Raw genomic sequence first — 18,530 nt, forward strand, 5'->3', positions numbered from 1 at the left:
ACAAGGGGTGAAATGGGGATTGTGTTCAGTGATAGTAAAGCTGGAGGGTTTGCAGGAGAACAAGGGCTATGATGTGGGGGTGGAGGGAGATAAGATGTGTGAATTTGGCAATGAAGGTGGGTGACAGTGAGTGAGGAAGGGGAGATGCCACTGATGGAAAAAGAGTTCTGAATATGGGACTCTGCTCCGAGGATGCTGAGCAGGAGGTGCAAAAGTGCAACTGATTGCAGTGGATGGGGCTGGGGAGAGACTGAGCTGTGATTGCTCCTAAACCTGGGTAGAGTGAAGCCGAGAGTTGGCTGGTGTGTGGTGGAACATGTAGATGATCAGACAGGGAGGAGCCCTATACCCAGAGGTGGGTTTGATTTACCCACTTGATCCCTTGCCATTTGTAAATGAGAGAGCAGTTTTTTATGTCTATGAAGTAAATGAGCAATAATTAGCAGCAGGTAGCTTTGACTCTTATTTTCTTAGACTGAGAGCATCAGAATTGCCTTGGCAATAACCTGCATTAGCCACAGGAATCTCTATAACTCATGTCCCTCATGTTTTGCTCCTCGATTTGCTTTCTTTGATGTGCAGGGAGATTTAGTGGGTCAGACTAGCAAGCCCCCCAGGAAATCCTACGGAGTTCACTGCTGACACTGCATTTAATGCTACTATTTAAGCCATTTTACTATGTGTAAAGTCTCGTTCATTCACTATAATGTATACTTTCCAAACCCTTTATGAGGCATTCTCTTGAGATTCCTTATTCTCCTAGAGGTTGTTGGAATGGATCAAAAAATCAATAAATGGAAAGCCCTTTACAGTTGTGTCTTCTAACATTGTAACCTACTGCATTTAAAGATATATTATTTGGATCATCACTACCTAATATAATCTTTTTTTTAAGTTCCCTCAATGTTTTTATTGTTTATTTTTAAAATATTGACTCTCCAGCTGGGAATTCCAACTTAAATGATCAACTTTGTAAGACATATTTATTATTTGCAAGAAAGCCTTTGCACTTTGAAGAAATTTTCTGAGAATACATTTTACTTCCCTTTTGTGATTGAAATTCTTTGCAAGAAAATCATAACAAATACAAGACTTTCATATATTATGGTTTGCTCCTTAATAACCATAAATATTGCTGAAGTTGCACGAGACAGTTTTGATGATTTGGAAAAAGGTAAATAAATGTTGGGGAAAGGTCAAGTAAATGCTGGGGAAATGTGGAGGAGGGGAAAACTCACATTTTCTAAGAAGATTCTCCTGGCTGCTTTCAGCTTAGAATGAAAGAGCTATTGCTTTAACAGTGATTTTTCTGATCATACATTTCATTTTTGACTGCCAAAAAATTTCCAGCACACTAGTTAGATGGACCCTCATTGGTCAAGGGCGTTTATAACTTCTCAGATGACTTCTGGAATTCCTGCCAGGAATTTTACCCATTGGTGTTGAAAATTATTGGCAACCTGTATTTCAGTGATAAACTTCACTTTTGTGAAGTTCTGCGACTTCTCTTGGAAAGAAAAAGATCAGAAGACCTAACTTCATAGGTCTGTGTCCTTCCGTGTGGACCCTCAGTCGCACCTGGTGGATCTACCTTCTGAGGACAGGGCATTTCCTCTCTGGCTGGCCCTCAGTCACGGCTCTGCTTGCTCAATTACTCCCTTGGCTCTGTTAAGATTTTGAATTGCATCTCCTGTTTCAACAGCCCTTTGTAGGGGGATGACTCCAAACTCTATTCCTCAACTTCAGTCCCCCATCCCACTACTCCCCCCATCTGTAGTGTTGTATTTGTGCATTCTGCCCAGAAGTCCCACTGATACCCAAATTATGACATACATGCTGCAAGGTTTTTTCACCATTTTCCTCTTTGCCTTTTCTTCCTAATTTCACTGCCATCCCCTTTGCTCTCTCAAAGTCAAATTGTTACTGGACCTTCCTTTTTTGCTTCCATATTTAAAGGCTACTAAGAGTTCCTTGGTCCCTCTTGGCTGTGCTCTCGCTAGTGCACATTCTCTCCTTCTGTCTCCACATTCGCCTACCATTCCCGTACAGGTACAGTTGAATCAGAGAGAAGTTGGCATTAGTTTCCCAGCAGCTTGCCTTATTTCTAGTTTTTGCTCCAGTCTGTTATACAGGCAGGGACAAGAATAGGCTTAAGCAAATTCCATTTTTATTTTGTCACTTTTCTTTTCAAAAATCTGCTGTGATTTCCCATCACCCATTACACCAAATAGAACTCAATTTTCTGTTTTGTCCAGGCTTTCCAGGTTGCCTCAACTTATCCATTCTTGTCAATTAAACTTTTTTTTCTTTTTTCTTTTTTAAAACAGTCTCACTCTGCCACCCAGGCTAGAGTGCAGTGCATGATTATAACTCATTGTAACCGTGAATTCTTGGCATCAAGCTGTCCTCCCGCCTCAGCCTCCCAAAGCACTGGGGTTACAGGTATGAACCACCACACCTGGCCTCAACTTTCTATTTCTTGAGTTGAATTTATCCACATCTCTTGCACTCAATCTGTCAGTTCCCTCTTTGACAGGTCTTCGCACATCCAAATATGCCCTTCTGTTGCTAGTTTCTGACCTCATTCAATACCCAGTCCCAATTTTACCTATTCCTCAATGCTTCCCCTGGCATACTCCACCAAACCTTGGTTAGCATTTTGCTCTGCATTCCTCTGAACTTGTACACTGGGTATCACAAAGTTGTAGTAGGTCAGAGCACGGGCAAGCTTGAATTTAGGTTCTGCCATCTATTGGGTAGGCAGTCTCAGTTCTTGCTGAACCTCCTTTGTCTTAATTATGAAAAGGAATTAATAATAATAATGGTGTACTTGGATTGATATGATTACATGTGATAATGAATGTCAAAGGCCTGGCACTGAGTGATCAATAAGCCAAGATCTCAGAGAACATCTCCATCCACACTGCATGTCCACGAATTTGAGCTATACGCTCTTTGAAGGAGAGAATCTGGTTTTGCTTATCTTTGTATCCCTATTCATTATAAAGTGCCTAGCACAGATTAAATACAGCAAATATTTGTTGAAAAATGAAGAAACAGTGTGATCATGAATGGCACAGATTGGTTATTGCAATCATTCTGATTATTTCACAAATCTCCGCTGTCACACTGTGAGCAGAAATGTGTATAGTAGAAAAACAGTGTATTTCCCAACTTGTGTATTTGTCTGAAAGTGTGTCCTAGAGTGACTGTAGATTCATGATTACCTTCTGGGGACAACGACAAAAAAGTTGAGAATTTTTCATTGTTCTGTATTCTTTGGTATTTTTTTTCCTTCCATTGCTCTGTCATCTACTTCAAGATACATTATATATTTATGCTAGTTGCATACAAATAGTATGTGAATGAATACTCATGACATTTATGGTTAGTCAATTTTTCCCGATTATTTTAGAAATTTGGGCGAGGGCAGCTCTTCATTTCTCAAGGTTTCCATTTTGTTAGTTTTCATTTGGGAGCACAAAAGACTCAAATATATAATCATTGGTAATTACTAAGAGTCTTCTTCAAACTGATTTTATTTAAAAATGTTACTGGCACCATCACTGCCAGCATCGTCATCATGATTAACATTAAAATTAAATCTTGTTTGGATAAATTTTCCCAAGAACTTGCCATGGTGTTATCTCCCGTTTCATGTGCTCACAAACACCCTTTGCTTTGGAAAGTGAAAGTGCCAGAATAAGCAATATTACATTCAGAATGCAAATGAAAGCTTTATAGAAATAGGGTTGTGTTGGAGATGAAATTAACTGTGACACTTCAGGAGTTTTACAGAGAAAGAAGATTAACATGTTCGGTCTTCAGCGGCTGTCTTCCCTGATGCAGATAATGTTAGGCAAAATGAAATCTCCATGCATCCGAGCTCAGTGGAGGAATGTTTATTGAGTCCATAGAAATTTGAGCAGGGCATATCTCTAAGGGTTTATGACAGGCTGTTATCTTTTCTCAGTGTGGGGATGAATTGCTCCATTATCATCTAAATTGGAAGTCATGATGATGGTTCTTTTTTGATTCTCTTATTTATTTTTGTTTATTTGTTAAGAAACTTGTATAGAAAATGTGTTGCTTATCTGGAAGTTGCGATTCTTGCTTAGGCCAGATAATAACCTTATATTTGTTCAGATATTTATGTATATATACCTAAAAGGGAAATATTTTATATCCTTAGACCAGATCTAACTTAATTTGTTTCTTTGATTCTTTCACATAGGCTAAATAATACAACCTCTTGTTGATCATCCAAAAGTCACATTGTTAAGTTGCATTTTCTTTCAAATGATTTTTGCAATGATATACAGAAAAGTTATTTATATATATGTTCACTTCTTTTTTTTCTCTTTCTCCAAGGAAACCAACATGTCTGACAAAAGTGACTTAAAAGCTGAGCTAGAGCGCAAAAAGCAGCGCTTAGCACAGATAAGAGAAGAGAAGAAACGGAAGGAAGAGGAGAGGAAAAAGAAAGAGGTAAATCCTGGGTGTTGGGGTGTTGTGGGGGAAAAAGGAAAATCACTTGATTCTGAGGGGCTGGTCAAATGGATAAATAGGACTCCCTAAAAGAATCCTTTTATGATATCTGAATAAAATGATTATCTCCCTATTCTGCATGGTAAAGTTGTTGCCCTCTGCTATGTGCTGGTCAGCCATCACCTAAATGGGGGATAACATTTGGTCCAGAGGCTCCAGAGGCCTGCAGACTCCAGGCTTATCACAGACTTGAAGAGAACTCTAAGGGTGGTCTCTGATCTTGTTATTGTTAGAAACTTCTTAACCTTTCTGTGCCTCAGTTTCCTATTTTTAATATGAGAACAATAATGCATTTATTTTGTGGGGTTGCACTTAGCAGTATCTAGAATATAGTTAGTATATTCTAACTGTAAGTGTTAGTTTTAAGAAAAGGGTTTTTTGAAAAATCTACCAGCAGGAACATTTTAGGAGAAAATTAGAAAACTATGCCAATGGATTTCTATTGTTTCCAGAATGGTATATATATTTTTTATGGTAAATAAGCATCTTAGGTTTGGTAAGGGGGAGGCTGTTCTTCTCTTAGAGAGAAGGTAGATAGGATAGTACAGTACAAAGAATTATTACATGTTAGATCTGGCTGAAATTTCAGAGACTTTCCATTGAGGCCTTTCTTTATGCCAACAAAGCAGCAGAGACCCAGAGGTGAAATGTAGCTTTTCTGCTTTCTAGACCTAGAATCTTGGATTCTATAATCCCAATCCAATGCCTTGTTGTCATATCATGTTTTCTTCCACTATGTGAATCAAACAAATAATTTATTTTTAATTCTCTAATTTGTTGTGGCAGTGTAGGAATAGCCCACATCTTATACAAAAACCGGATACCAAAGATATTTTTGGATAGCTTTCTAAGAAGAAAGCTTCATGTGGTATGATATGCTTTTGTGTATAGAAACCAGAGCTGCTTCCCTATGCAGTTCTTCTGTAAGGAAAAAGAAAACTTATTTTGATGCCTTACAATCTAAATAAGTGTTGTTTCATACTACAAGGCTGAGAGACCAAGGTAATAGATTTACAACAATTATTATTTTCCAACAAAATAAAAGATGATTGCAGTTGCATTTTAGCCTTCTGGCATCTCTCATCTCTCCATACCATTACGTGTTGATTGATGTGATCATTTATTTGTCCTTGACATCACACATAATGTTTTTTCCCTTTGAGATCTTTGCTGTTACATACGCAGTCTTTGAGTGAAGTAGAGGTGAGAATTGACAAGGAATGGCTATTCATTTCCATGCAAAGTCAAAAAAAGCATTAAGTTATTATATTTCCTTTCCCTCAAATGTCAACACTTACTGTAGTTTTAAAGCACCTGCTATCCTTTACTAATAACCAGTTTCCTTTTAAACTGACATTCTAATATCCAACTTGAATGTCATAAAATTACCACTAAATGTGATGTGATATGGGAAATTCGGTTCCAAATTATTCTGTCTGCTTCATCTTTTTCATTTTACACATTTTGGGGAAATTACAGGCAAACTAGACTGATGGAAGCAGTCTCCCCTTTTGATTCTACAACCAAGTACTTTTGCCTGGTGAGGATTTAGCTGGTTTCACAGCAAGAAGAGCCCTGGGAGGTTGGAGGCTGCAGGTAGTGGAGGGTGTGGAACACCTGGACTCTAGACATTCCTGGTTGCTGCCTCGTTCTGGAATTGACATCATATGAAGTTCTAGTTTCCTCATTTCTAAACTGACTTGGTGATTGAAGCTTGTGATAACTGAACTGTGCTCTACAGAGTCAGATGGCAATACAGAGTCCGAGTCTTCTATCCTCAAAGTTTCTGATTTCAGTGATCTGAAGCAGGGTCAGATTTTGGGATCCATTGGACCACATCATCTGTAGTGTCTCTCCTGGCTTGAAATCTTCTCCCTTCACACCCATCTCCCCTCAAAGAGGTCTTTCCTTGATTCTGTCCATGCACTCTCTGCAACTGTGCTGACTTGGTTTGTTCTGAGCAGCCAAGGCTGTAAGACAGAAGACAGTAAATACAGTGATTATGCACAGGGGCTTTTGAGTTGAACATGGCCTGGATCTGCCCTTCACAGAATGGCCCTGAGTGGGTATGGGTCCTCTCTGAACCTGTTTCCTCTTCTGTAAAATGGAGAAAGGAATGATGTCTTCCTCACAGATTCAAGAGGATAATAGAAGATCCCAGAGCAGTAAAAGACAGCTGTCATTCTGCTTCTGAGATCAGCTATCAGAGTAGATGAATGGGGCTTCATAGAATGGTCACATACATTTTTAGGATCTCTGCTGGTGAGGCCATTTTATAAAAATGCCCCATTGTTGGAAGGGTCTTAAAATTCAAGGCCCCCAGTTTCATGGGATTAGAGCATTTTGTGGCTGAAAGGAATCTGGAAGTCATCTATTCTGATCCTTTCTCACATGGGGAAGCTGGGCTTCAGAGGTCTAAGCCTTAGAGCCAGGCCCCCTTTAACTCCAATCACGTGAAGGAGTCTGGAGTTAAAAGGGGGCCACCTCTAAGGCTCATACAGCCAGTTTTCCAGATCAGAAACCTGAAGTCATCCTTTCACCACCCCCTACCCCAATTTGCAGTGATCATCAGGTCTGGACAGGCATAGCAGGACTCTCTTTTTGCCTCCATTTTTTTTCTCCCTAAAATCCACATTCCAATCAGATGCAGCTGCTTACATATACCCTGATGGACTACATTCTTTCTTGACAGAGAGCTTAAGATGTTCTCTTTCCTCTGCTTTCACTGATCTCCTACTTCTTCCTATCATCCTTTGCCTGGCTGTTAACTTTACCTGGCTGTCCTTCACCTGGCTGTTATCTGCATGTCTTTCCGTTCTCATCTCAAATGTCACGTTCCCAGAAAGCTGCCTCTGATACCTTTACCCATAACTAGGTTAGTTCTGCATCCTATCTTGACATTATCAAACCGTTTAGTACAAGATGTTATATTTTCCCCTTCACTTGTCTTTTTCTCTTAAGAGATTGCAAGCTTTCAAGGTCAGGGCTATATGCTTTTGTTGTTGTTGTTGTTGTTTGTTTTTTAATCATTGAGTCAATGTCAAATATATTGGACATATGGTAGGCATTCAAAAAGGAGTTATAGAATGAATGAATGAGTGAATAAATGAACATATGAACTAGTCAGGGCAGGTTTGAGAGGCACGTCCCAGACATCCTTTCCAAGCATCTGGTGTTCTATTTTGCAAATTTCTTTGGAAACTTCTGATCCTGAATCCATGGGATATCGACTGGCCACTGTCACTGACTCCTGAGTTTAAGATTTTCTAGTTTTGTGTTGTTTATAGAGAATCAGAAATAGCTTTAAATAGTCTTGATTTTTATAAACTTTCTTTAGGCTTATATTTTAAATAAAACAAATAAATTTAACATTAAAAAGAAAAGAAATGCTCTTTAATACTAAACTAAGTGCCCTTTTTTTGCCATGAATATAAAAACTAGTGTGAATTAGGACCACCCAAGTTGATTATCTCCACAGAATTCAGAAAACTGTGTCCATATTGTGTAAAATTACCACCCTTTGCTCTTTTGGATGTCAACTGCTTTCTTGGCTGTGATATTATGGATGAAATCTGATTTTAAAATAAATATAGTGGCCACCATTTAAGACACTGGCCCAATTTAATGAAAAATTGGCTTTAATGCAATGAGGTGAGCTCAGTGGGGGCCACCCTGAAGTTTCATTCTGTCCTTGGCTTCCTGCCGAATTGCTGCAAGGTAGAATGGCCAGGGGTTTCCTGGCCTGTCCTCACATGTTTCTCTAATAAATGTGGAAATGTCTTTAGGAAAGTGATTGACAATTCTCAGCTGACAAATTTTTCTTTCTTCAATTATCCTCTCTGGGTTTCAGCTATGATTACTCTCCACCAACAGAAATATAACTTGCTGAGAAAGGCACCTTGAAGATTTTTAATTACTAATACTGCAAAATCACTCCTTGTTGAATCATTAAAACATAGCAGGATTCTGTAGTAGATACAGATCCTCACTCTGCAACATCTTTTTTCTCATCTTAGTTCTATCTTTGCCTCTGTTGTATACATAAACTTTGGGACTTGTTTCAGTAGTTTAAATGTTAAAATTGGAAAAGAACATGAACTTTGATATCTTCACTGATAAGAGATTAAACTGCCATTTCATAATTTTGGGTTATGCAGAGTGTCTGACTCTAAGACTCTTATAAGCCCTTATTGGCCTTCAAATGGTAGTTTTCCCTCTAATGACAGATAGACTTCAAAAATATGAGTGATTTAGCTCAAAGTTAATAATAACAGAATTGTTGAGCACAGAGACATATGCAAAGATGCACTTAGTTTGTAATCAGTGTGTAGGTTACCCTCTGGGAGTAAGTCAAAAGTTGCATAAACTCTTTCTGCTTATAGATACTACAGTGTAGCTAATGCTTCACTTGCTTTGAAATGTATTCTACATGCCCAAAGAAAGTAATGTACTTGTTAGCATACCCAGCTTTCCTTGGGGAAGAAGGTATGTCTCATAATGAAATGTTTTTTGACAGGCTTTAAGACAGCCTCACTTCTGTAAGCTTGCAAAGCTTTGTTGTGAGGTAGTTACACATCAACGTGATGTTATCATGTTTCAGATGTGGGGCAAATAACTTATCTTAAGTAATAACTGTATTATGAAAGAGAGAAGAGACTTGGAATTTTTAAATTTCCCCTAGAATCCCACCACAGATCTTGTTTACCTGCATTTTAATTTGTCACTGATCTGTAAAAACACCAACTGGGCATAGGATCTGACATTAAGAGGCCAGTATGAAAAACATAATGTGTTTTTAGACAGAATTTGTGAAAGGAATTTCTTGTAAATGATTTGTTTTACTATATTTTCTACATGATAATTTTCTTCTTCCAGTTAGTATATATAATGGAATCCTGTGAAAATTAGAATAAAGTACCAAGATATATCAATATTGATCACGTGCCTTAATACAGATTTTAGCCCAGTTTATTTTAAACCATGGCAAACTTGTCTTAGCAATACAAATAGTGTGTTTTATAGTTAAAAATTTTCATAAATAGTTTCACTTTTCAGCAAGATCCCAACAATACCTGGTTTGCACAATCCCAAACATGGGGCCTGAATATTACAAACACACAGTCATCAATAACTGATATCCCAGAAGGGACAAGGAAGTCTAAAAAAAGAGACAGAATTTTTTTTTATATTATATCCCCAGCCAGAAATACTTTGCCTTGATGTTTTCTCTTCCAAAACCTGTGAGAGAAACTTTCATCCCACGTGATAGAAGCAGGAAAAAGCCTTCAACCAAAAGAGAAGGTACTGGGCCAGTAATTATTAAATGGGGCAATTATGGTGTTTATTCATCCTTTATACATGTGATTATATCTATTTAGGGCTTTCGCCTTGTCTTCACTGCCATGCATTTATCATTTTTAGTTTCAGCCAGGAAAAGCATACATTTAGTTATGTTATTAACTTTTCTTACTGACGTCTACTTCTAGGCTGATATGCAGCAGAAGAAAGAACCCGTTCAGGACGACTCTGATCTGGATCGCAAACGACGAGAGACAGAGGCTTTGCTGCAAAGCATTGGTATCTCACCGGAGCCGCCTCTAGGTACTTAAAAGTGCTTCCTGTTACTATTCCTCAAAATCAACTTGCGTGGGATATACCATGTCCAGTGTTTACTATTCTTTTAAGTCTTTAGTTTTTTTTAATTTTTATTTTTAAAGACATTCTGTGGCTTATGGTTCAGGTTGCATGTGTTTTTGGAATTGAGGGGGCTGGAAGGAGATGGGAGGAAAGGCTGTAGAATTGTCAGTAGTTTGGGGCTTACTGACTGATTAGATGGTCAACCTTCTCCACCGTGTTACTAGTAGATTATTTTATACTTGTTAAATGAGTTGCCACTTGGTAAATATAAGAAATCTTGGAATGTCTTATTAAATTGTTCCTCATTTTCATTGCTGAATTCCAGTGTCTCTTTGCCAATCTAAATACTGTGGATCTGGTTATGAATTTCATAACTACCACAGGCATAGAGTTAGTCTATGATGAAAATAGAAGGCACAGTGAGAATTTGAAGGAAAACAAAATGGTGGCAGATTAGCAGCCGATTAACAAGTTTAAATTAATTTGACTTTATTGTATTTTGATTTGATTACTAATTGGCATTTTCACTGCAATACTCCTCCTCTAATTCGTTCATTCCTAGTTGATTGTCTGTGACCTCATTTTATCACTAAAGCTTGGATATTGAATTATTGGTTTTCTTTGTGTTGAAGGTAACTTGTGCATATTTTGTTTATTCTGTCACTTACCTATATATCTCTCATGTAATAGTTTTATTTTTCTTTTATCCTTTTGTTTTCCATACATTTAAGATTAATCCTAGGGTGTCTATAAAACTACATTATATCCAATATAGTTAAAAACCCTTTTGGAAGAATACATAAAAATAAATACAGTATTCAGATCTTTTGTTTAGAATACTTTCTTCTGAAGTTAATTCCATAATTTGCTTTTATATTAAAATAAATTATCATTTATTTCCATAGTTAGTTAAACTAAGAATATAAATTATCCCGTGTAGAACAAAATGGCAAATGTTTATATCAATGTGAATAAGAAAAAGAACAATATATAATAAGCTTACAAATTATTAAGTATTGCTCGATGTAATTTAATACACACAAAACTAAAACACTATTAAAAAGCATTTTATACTCAATCTCAATTTGTAATAGGTAAAATAGTATGTTCAACAATGCTATAATAAGACCCAATAAGATTAGATTCTTTTGTTTAATTTCTTCATGTTGTGGAAGATGTAACCTAGGGGACGTTATATTTGACTGATGGACCTTCGTTTCTACTTAGGAGCTGATACACATTTTTTTCTACTTAGTTGACATCTGATATGAGTTAGACACATTGCAATCAATTATATTTGTGCCTCAAAATAGCCTTTGAAATTATGTTGCAATGTGAACACTGGTTAAACACAATAATAGTATGTCCTAGTCTCCCCTACCCTACATAAAGCCAGTAATTAAACTTTAAGAACAAAACAGATTAACATCTCTAAACCATGACCAACCAGTATCCTTGCATTACTGCCAAGGGACTCTGGCAAGGGCCCCGTTTTCATTTTTCAGCCATCTCTCCGACTTACCCTCTGAGTAAGCTCAGAGGGTAAGTAATCAGTGAATTAATTGTGGGACCACATGAAAATTCCTAGCTTCTCGACAGATCTGCCATTGTGTTATAGGATTTGGGTAAAACAGTTAAGCCCTTTACCCTATTAAGTAAATAAAAGGAAATTGCACATGATTGAAACCAAATGGGAATCTACATTTATGTACTGAAGTTTCTTTCTATCCATATGGCTTCTCTGGCATATGTGATATTGAGAACCCGTTGAATTGCCTGGCCTGGAGCCATCTTGGCTATTTGGTGCAGCTTCTATCTGAAGGACATTTGGCTTGTATCTGAAGGAAGGGGAAAAAATTGCATTGGCTTTAGCTTTTTTCTTTTATTATGCCTGCTCTCAGATTTTCAGCTTGTGCTGACCTTGATCTTTGAACTTGTCTCCTGTCTTCAGAGTGGCAGCTTACTTCTGTGCACATGGCAGTGTCTTCTAGAGCTGCTGGAGGCAAGGCAAAACAAGTCCCAAAGACAGTAAACAGTACAATGGGATGCAACTATTAATTAAATGTAAAAATAAAGCAGCCTGGCATTTTTCTTTGTTTTGAAAGAGACTTTTTAATTACCAGGTTCAACATTTACCCTTTCTCTATCTGTCACTTAGGCTCTCATGGCAAACAGCTTATATTCCACAGAGTACATTTCTCTCTCAATGCAGACATACAACAGATTTTTCTGACTGTCCTTGACCATTTAAAATTATTCAGAATCACTTATTTAGTAACCTTTTAAAGTTTTATAGACACCCTGTTTTATTTTTAATAGGTCACATCTATACTAACAAAATAATGTGAAGAATCAAAATTATCTGGATGGTTCATGTTAGAGAGATATTTGACTTGAATTATCTGGATAGCTATTTTGATTCTTCATTTTACTTTGTTAGGGTGGACATGGCCTCAGAATCCCTAGGTTAATTCTGTCTAAATCATTTCAAATTTTAATTTCCAAAATACAAAAAATTCACTGGACTTTTTTCCTTTTCTTTCCTTTTTTTTTTTTTTCTTTATCCCATCTCAATGTCTCCTGGCCATACAACCACTTTAATTTGGGCCCATTTGTTTTGATTTGTCTGACACTGCTCTTCACCAGTGCAGCCGCTGCATTTTTTAACATGGGATACCTGTTATTTTCATTATTTAGTCCCAACCCCTATGTCTCCCTCCTCGAAATCAGTGAGCACTCCCAGTGAAGCTGGAAGCCAAGACTCAGGCGATCTGGGGCCATTAACAAGGTAAGAATTGTCGCTTTAAAAGGCCATGATGGGTGTCAATTAAAAAAAAAAAACCAGCAACAACACCACCGTTAGAATACTGTGAAATGTGCATGTATCTGCATGTGTGCTTGGACATTTTATGTTTAAATTTATGGTGGCTTGCTATTTTTAGTGGAATAGCAATGATCTTGAACACTAGAAATGATCAACATATATCATCCTTCTTTGAGTGGGCTAATTTAGCACCATGTGTCTTGCTTAACAAACACACACATATCCATTAGCTTAGGCTTAAAAAAGGCAGGGAGAAGCCTTTTCATTATTTAGTAGATAATTGAATATATATCCAGCTTCTTATTATCCTACTTTGGTTTTGGTTTCCATGAAAGTCTTTGTGAATAGAATATAGAGATGTTCTAATTCTAAATTTAATTTTTGAAGTGAGTTATTTGCTTAGTAAAGTTGACTAATTTGAAAACTCAGTCACCTAAGTATTTTTATTGTATTATTATTGGTAGTAGTAGTATCAGGATTGGCTGCTTCTGTTTAGTGAGTTCATTGCCAAATTTGTATTACACTATGTAGACTCACAGATTATGTAACTTCTGAAAGTAGATATAGACATTCTGTAATTTAATCACTGAAGAGGTATCCAAAAGGTAAAGATGTAAAAAGAAGAAAGGAGAAGTTTCATAAAGGTAGATGGAGTCATGGTAAATCTCCGAATCCAGCTGTCTTCACCAGTGTTCCCACATGCCGGGGTCCACAGGCAGGAATTTATGTGAGTATGGCAACTGCACCCAATTCTTAAAGGCCAGATGGCCCCCTCATAGCTCAAGCTGGTTGAGCTCACATGGGATGATGGACCCAATTTTTCCGCATTTTCCAGTTTTTCTTGAGAAGCTACAAATTCAGATATTCAGGTGATAATCTCCTGAATGTTAAATGTTAATGACTTTTGTTCCAAGTAGTTATGGGCCAGATTTGGCCTGTGGCAATTTATGAACTCTAGCTTTGACTCTTAATTTAAAAAAATCATAAAATGCTTTAATCAAGTTTTAAATAAAAGAAGAAACAATCATCTACAGCACTGCTGTTCTAAGAAGTCAGCCTTTTGGCTTGTCTATGTACCTTTCCAGTCCTTGTCTGTGTGCATTTCTTGCCTCCGTATGTATTACTGGGGCAAAGATATAAAATTTTGCATTTTTCTCTTTTCACCTAAGGCATTAGCATAAGCATTTTCTTCTGAAAGTGTACTATTTCCACACAGGCATAGTTAATTTGGTAGCTGAAGATCTGGACATGAAGATAATCTAGCATTGATCTGAGCTGTAGGGTTTTTTGCTTTTGAAACCAACATGTAAGACTGGAATTATGTTGTCTATTTCTGCCTGTTGGTGTCCTTCAGACTTGAATATTTTGTTTTCGTAGGCCCTTTGGAAACCAGTGGACACTGCTTTCAATTAAAAAAAAAAGTAGAGGTTTTTGAGGGCATAAAGCTGGTTTATTTTAGCAAATCGCTTTTGTAATTTGGGGCAGCACATGTCTTCTCTCATCTTTTGCTTTGAACACTTCAAAAGGTCTTTGGCGGGAGGAAGTAATAGCAACACAGTTGTGTAAGATCTAACATTTATTCAAGAGCTGGCACAATATAATCACATTTCTTGGGGGGGTCCATTGGCCTATCATTAAGTTAATGTATTTGACCATTTCTGTACCATGATGGTGCGTGTCATTACTGCTTAGCTTCAAGGGTGCAGTTGGCAGCATTCAATTCTATTACTGACTTCACAGTTGAGGAGCCCTTTGGAAAACTTTCTTAAGAAAGCTGACCTATGCTGTTAGTACTCTGGGGACAACAGCAATTATTTCTTCTCAGAGAATATTACTCTTTATTTCTTTCTCCTTCTTAAGTGATTTTTTTTAACTTTATGAATCACTTTGGAAGAGGTGCAGCTTACTCCTACCCAACACAATAGTAACTTCAATTCTTTATAGGAAAGTTCTTGCAAGACTGAGTAACTAGAAGTCAATTAGTAAACCTCCTGCAAAGTGCAGGTTTCATAGAAATGCAAGAAAATTTGCATTGAAAAATGCTAGTTTTCAGAAAAACTGAGCACAAAGTTTGCTTGAGGAGAACACATTAAGAATGCCTTAGTAAATTCTGCCCTTGTTTTGAACTTAGGAAAATTCCACACAAATTTATGTTTTTTTCTTTAATAAAATAAATATGAGGTTAAATTGCAGGAGAATGTTATATTTCAGTTTTTTAAAATTCCACTTTGAATGTCTTTTTATGTAGAAGACACATCTTTGAAAACAATTTATGTTAACTTTAACACTTCATAAAACAGGAGACTGGGAAAAGAGTTCAGTTATTCTTAAGAATATAACTCTATGCTCATAAATTTGCCTATTTATGTGGAATTTGAACTCTTCAAAAAATGGTAAATCTTTCAGAAGATAACAAGAATTAAATTAATACATCTGGCCGTAGCTAAAGGCACATATAAATTATCTCATTCATTTGCCAAAATTTCAAACCAAAGCTAAAATTTTCTTTAGAAAGCCAAAATTAGCAAACATTCCTTATAATCTTTGTAACTAGTTAATCTGCAAATTGGCATACTCAATGTACTTTATTATAGAGAAGAAGTAAAAATAGTGCTTTAACAAAAATCCCTCTTATTGATTTTTTTTTTTTTTTAATTTTAAAGAGACCGTCTTGCTCCATTGCCCAGGCTGGAGTACAGTGGTGCAATTATAGCTCACTGCAACCTCAAACTCCTGGGCTCAAGCAATCCTCCTGCCTCGGCCTCCTGAGTAGCTGGGACTACAGCCATGCACCACCATGCACAGCTAATTTTTATTTGTACTTTTTGTAAAGATGGAGTCTCACTATGTTGTCCAGGCTGGTCTGGAACTCCTGGCCTTAAGCAATCCTTTTGCCTTGGCCTCCCAAAGTGCTGGGATTATAGGCGTGAGCCACTGCACTCAGCCACCTCTTACTGATTTTTAAGAGCAGTTGAGAAAATTTTAAAAAATGGGTAGAGAGTAGAAATATGTAAGTTTTCAGTTATACTAATGATTTAGTTTTTTAAATTTCACTTAAAGTGTCACCATTTGTTTTGCAATTTATGCTTCCATCGTTATATACCATTTCTCATTTACAACTTATATTTTTGGTTTTATCTTCTTTCTCCTGATCGGTTTTGGTAGAATCAATTAATCATTGCTCAGTTAATTATACTGGCAAGCAACACGCTCTTGGATTTTAAGAGCTTGTTGAAAGGGTTAGTTTGAAGGGTTAGTTTTACTTATAAACATAAATGAAAAAAATCTTTGATATACTGTATGCAACTGGAATCCAACATATTAAGAGGATACTATGCTATGGTTAATTAGTATTGTTTCAAAAATGCAAGGTTATTTTAGTATAGGAAAATGTCTTACCATATAATTTAGCATACAAAAAGGTCAAAGAAGGAAAAATAATCATTGCAATATGTACTTAAATTATACTTAAGAAATTTAAACACTTATTCCTATATTTTAAAATGTAGCAAACTAGGAATAGAAAATATTTTCTCAATATGGTAAAGAATATTTATCTGAAACAGCTTACGCTTTTTATACATAAGAGTGAAGCATTAGCACTTTATAGCCCTGAAGAATGGCTTTTGTTTAGTTGAACATGTCTCTCATCCTCAGAAAGTGGTGAATTCCTTGAAAGTAGGGACTAAGTGATACTCATGTGGTAGGTATTTGATAAATGTTTGCTGAGTGAGGTGTGGTAGCTCAGAACTGTAATACCAGCTACTTGGGAGGCTGAGGCAGGAGGATTGTTTGAGGCTAGGAGTTCAAGACCAGCCTGGGCAACATAACATCCAAGATTAAAAAAAAAAAAAAAAGAAACTTTGTAGAATGAACTATATAATTCTGCTTTTTACCAATGAGGACACTGAGATGCACAGAGAGAATAAGTAATTTTCTCAAGTTCATACAGAGTGTTGTTTTGCTACAGTGCTAGGTTTTTACCTAGGCAGGTTGATTCAAGTTTCCACAACGTATATCTCTATGCTACATAATCTCTAACAGTAGTTGATATGAGTGATAGACAACCTACCCCATAAGGTTATTGTGAGGATTATACAAAGTAATGCTGTATAAAGTACTCAGAAAGGAGTCTGGTGCATACTAACTATATGTGAGTTTTAGCAATTATTATAACTTTTTCATATTTTAATTTAGCCATTTTTCCAATGGGAAAAAAATCTTTTTAGATCCTCTCACAGAACATGTTGGTGTCATTTTCAATTTTAGTAAGCATTGCCTGTATCTTTATCCACGTAATTACATAAAATTATTAAACATGACAAGGCAAAGGACAGATTGTAATCCATGCCCCTACAGACCACATTCTAGGTTGCCCACTCCTTACTCACTAACCTTCAGATAGCAACCAGAAGTGAATCGATCTAAGTGAAAATCATTCAGCCAACATTTATTCTTCTCATTCACATGGATGGCTCACAAGGGACTTTGCACTAGGACTTTTCTCATGTTTAGTTGTAATTCCTTAGGGTTCGCAATGACAGAGCTGAACTAGAAGGTGTACTGGCCTGCAAAAATATAGGAAAGTGTATTGACTTCATAAAGTTCAGCTGGACACCACAGTGTAGGCTACAACCTGTCCCAAATGGAAGGAAATGTTGAAAATGTTTTCAAAGTTAAAACATCTCTCAACATGATAACATACTGTGCAATCTCCTGTCACAATAATAACACCCATTGCATAACATCCTTAACAAAATAGTCCGAAGGGGAGATATCTGATGTTTGTCTTTGGTGAGAAGTGTCATGGAGGGTAGTAATAGAATTAATTTTTGTCTTTTTTTTTTTTTTTGACCATCTTTGGTCTTAACACCATCATTAAGTTCTACTTTCCAATCAATCAAGACATTTAAGCCCTCCTCCAACATTTTATTTTTAAAATCTTTTTTTTTTTTTAAAGACAAAGTCTGTCTGTCACCCAGGCAGCAGTGGTGGCACAATCTTAGCTCACTGAAGCCTTGAATTCTTGGGATCAAGCTATTCTCCTACTTCAGCTTCCTGCATACCTAGGAGTACAGTTGCATACCACCACACCCAGCTGATTTAATTTTTTTTTTTTTTTTTTTTTTTTTTTTGTAGAGACAAAGTGTTGCTATATTCCCCAGGCTGGTCTTGAACTTCTGGCCTCAAATGATTCTCCTCCCTCTTCGTCCCAAAGTGGTGGGATCCTCCTGCCTCTCCCTCCCAAAGTGCTGAGATTACAGGCAGGACCCATTGTGCCCAGCCTAAAAATCTCTTACTATTATAGAAACAACACCTGTGCATTTTATACAACTAGAAAATATAAATGAGCAAAAATAACAAAATAAAAACATCATGTTTCCACCACCAGAGATCAGCACTCTTAGCACCTTAGTGCTTATTCTTTTATATTATATGTATGTCATCATATATAATGATAAATGACATCTTACTGTGAAAACTGTTGAACCTGCTTTTTCAATCAAGTGTATTTTTATAT

General features: G+C 36.7%; 1 protein-coding gene across 6 annotated transcripts in view; it reads left to right on the forward strand.

Moving 5' to 3' along the window:
* The window catches only part of DYNC1I1 (dynein cytoplasmic 1 intermediate chain 1), a 326,092-nt gene that overhangs the window by 27,901 nt on the left and 279,661 nt on the right, over positions 1 to 18,530 (forward strand). For 2 of the 6 annotated variants that reach the window (XM_003809703.5, XM_003809702.5), the window contains exons 2-4: positions 4,372 to 4,488; positions 10,035 to 10,149; positions 12,832 to 12,973. In XM_003809703.5, the coding sequence (XP_003809751.1) occupies positions 4,381 to 4,488; positions 10,035 to 10,149; positions 12,832 to 12,973 (365 nt within the window). In that variant the 5' untranslated portion in view covers positions 4,372 to 4,380. The remainder of the gene's footprint in view (positions 1 to 4,371; positions 4,489 to 10,034; positions 10,150 to 12,831; positions 12,974 to 18,530) is intronic. The other 4 variants (XM_034964487.2, XM_034964488.2, XM_003809701.4 and 1 more) reach the window with 2 other exon arrangements.

This window comes from Pan paniscus, chromosome 6 (genome assembly GCF_029289425.2).
Source record: "Pan paniscus chromosome 6, NHGRI_mPanPan1-v2.0_pri, whole genome shotgun sequence".
In the NCBI taxonomy this organism is placed as follows: domain Eukaryota; kingdom Metazoa; phylum Chordata; class Mammalia; order Primates; family Hominidae; genus Pan; species Pan paniscus.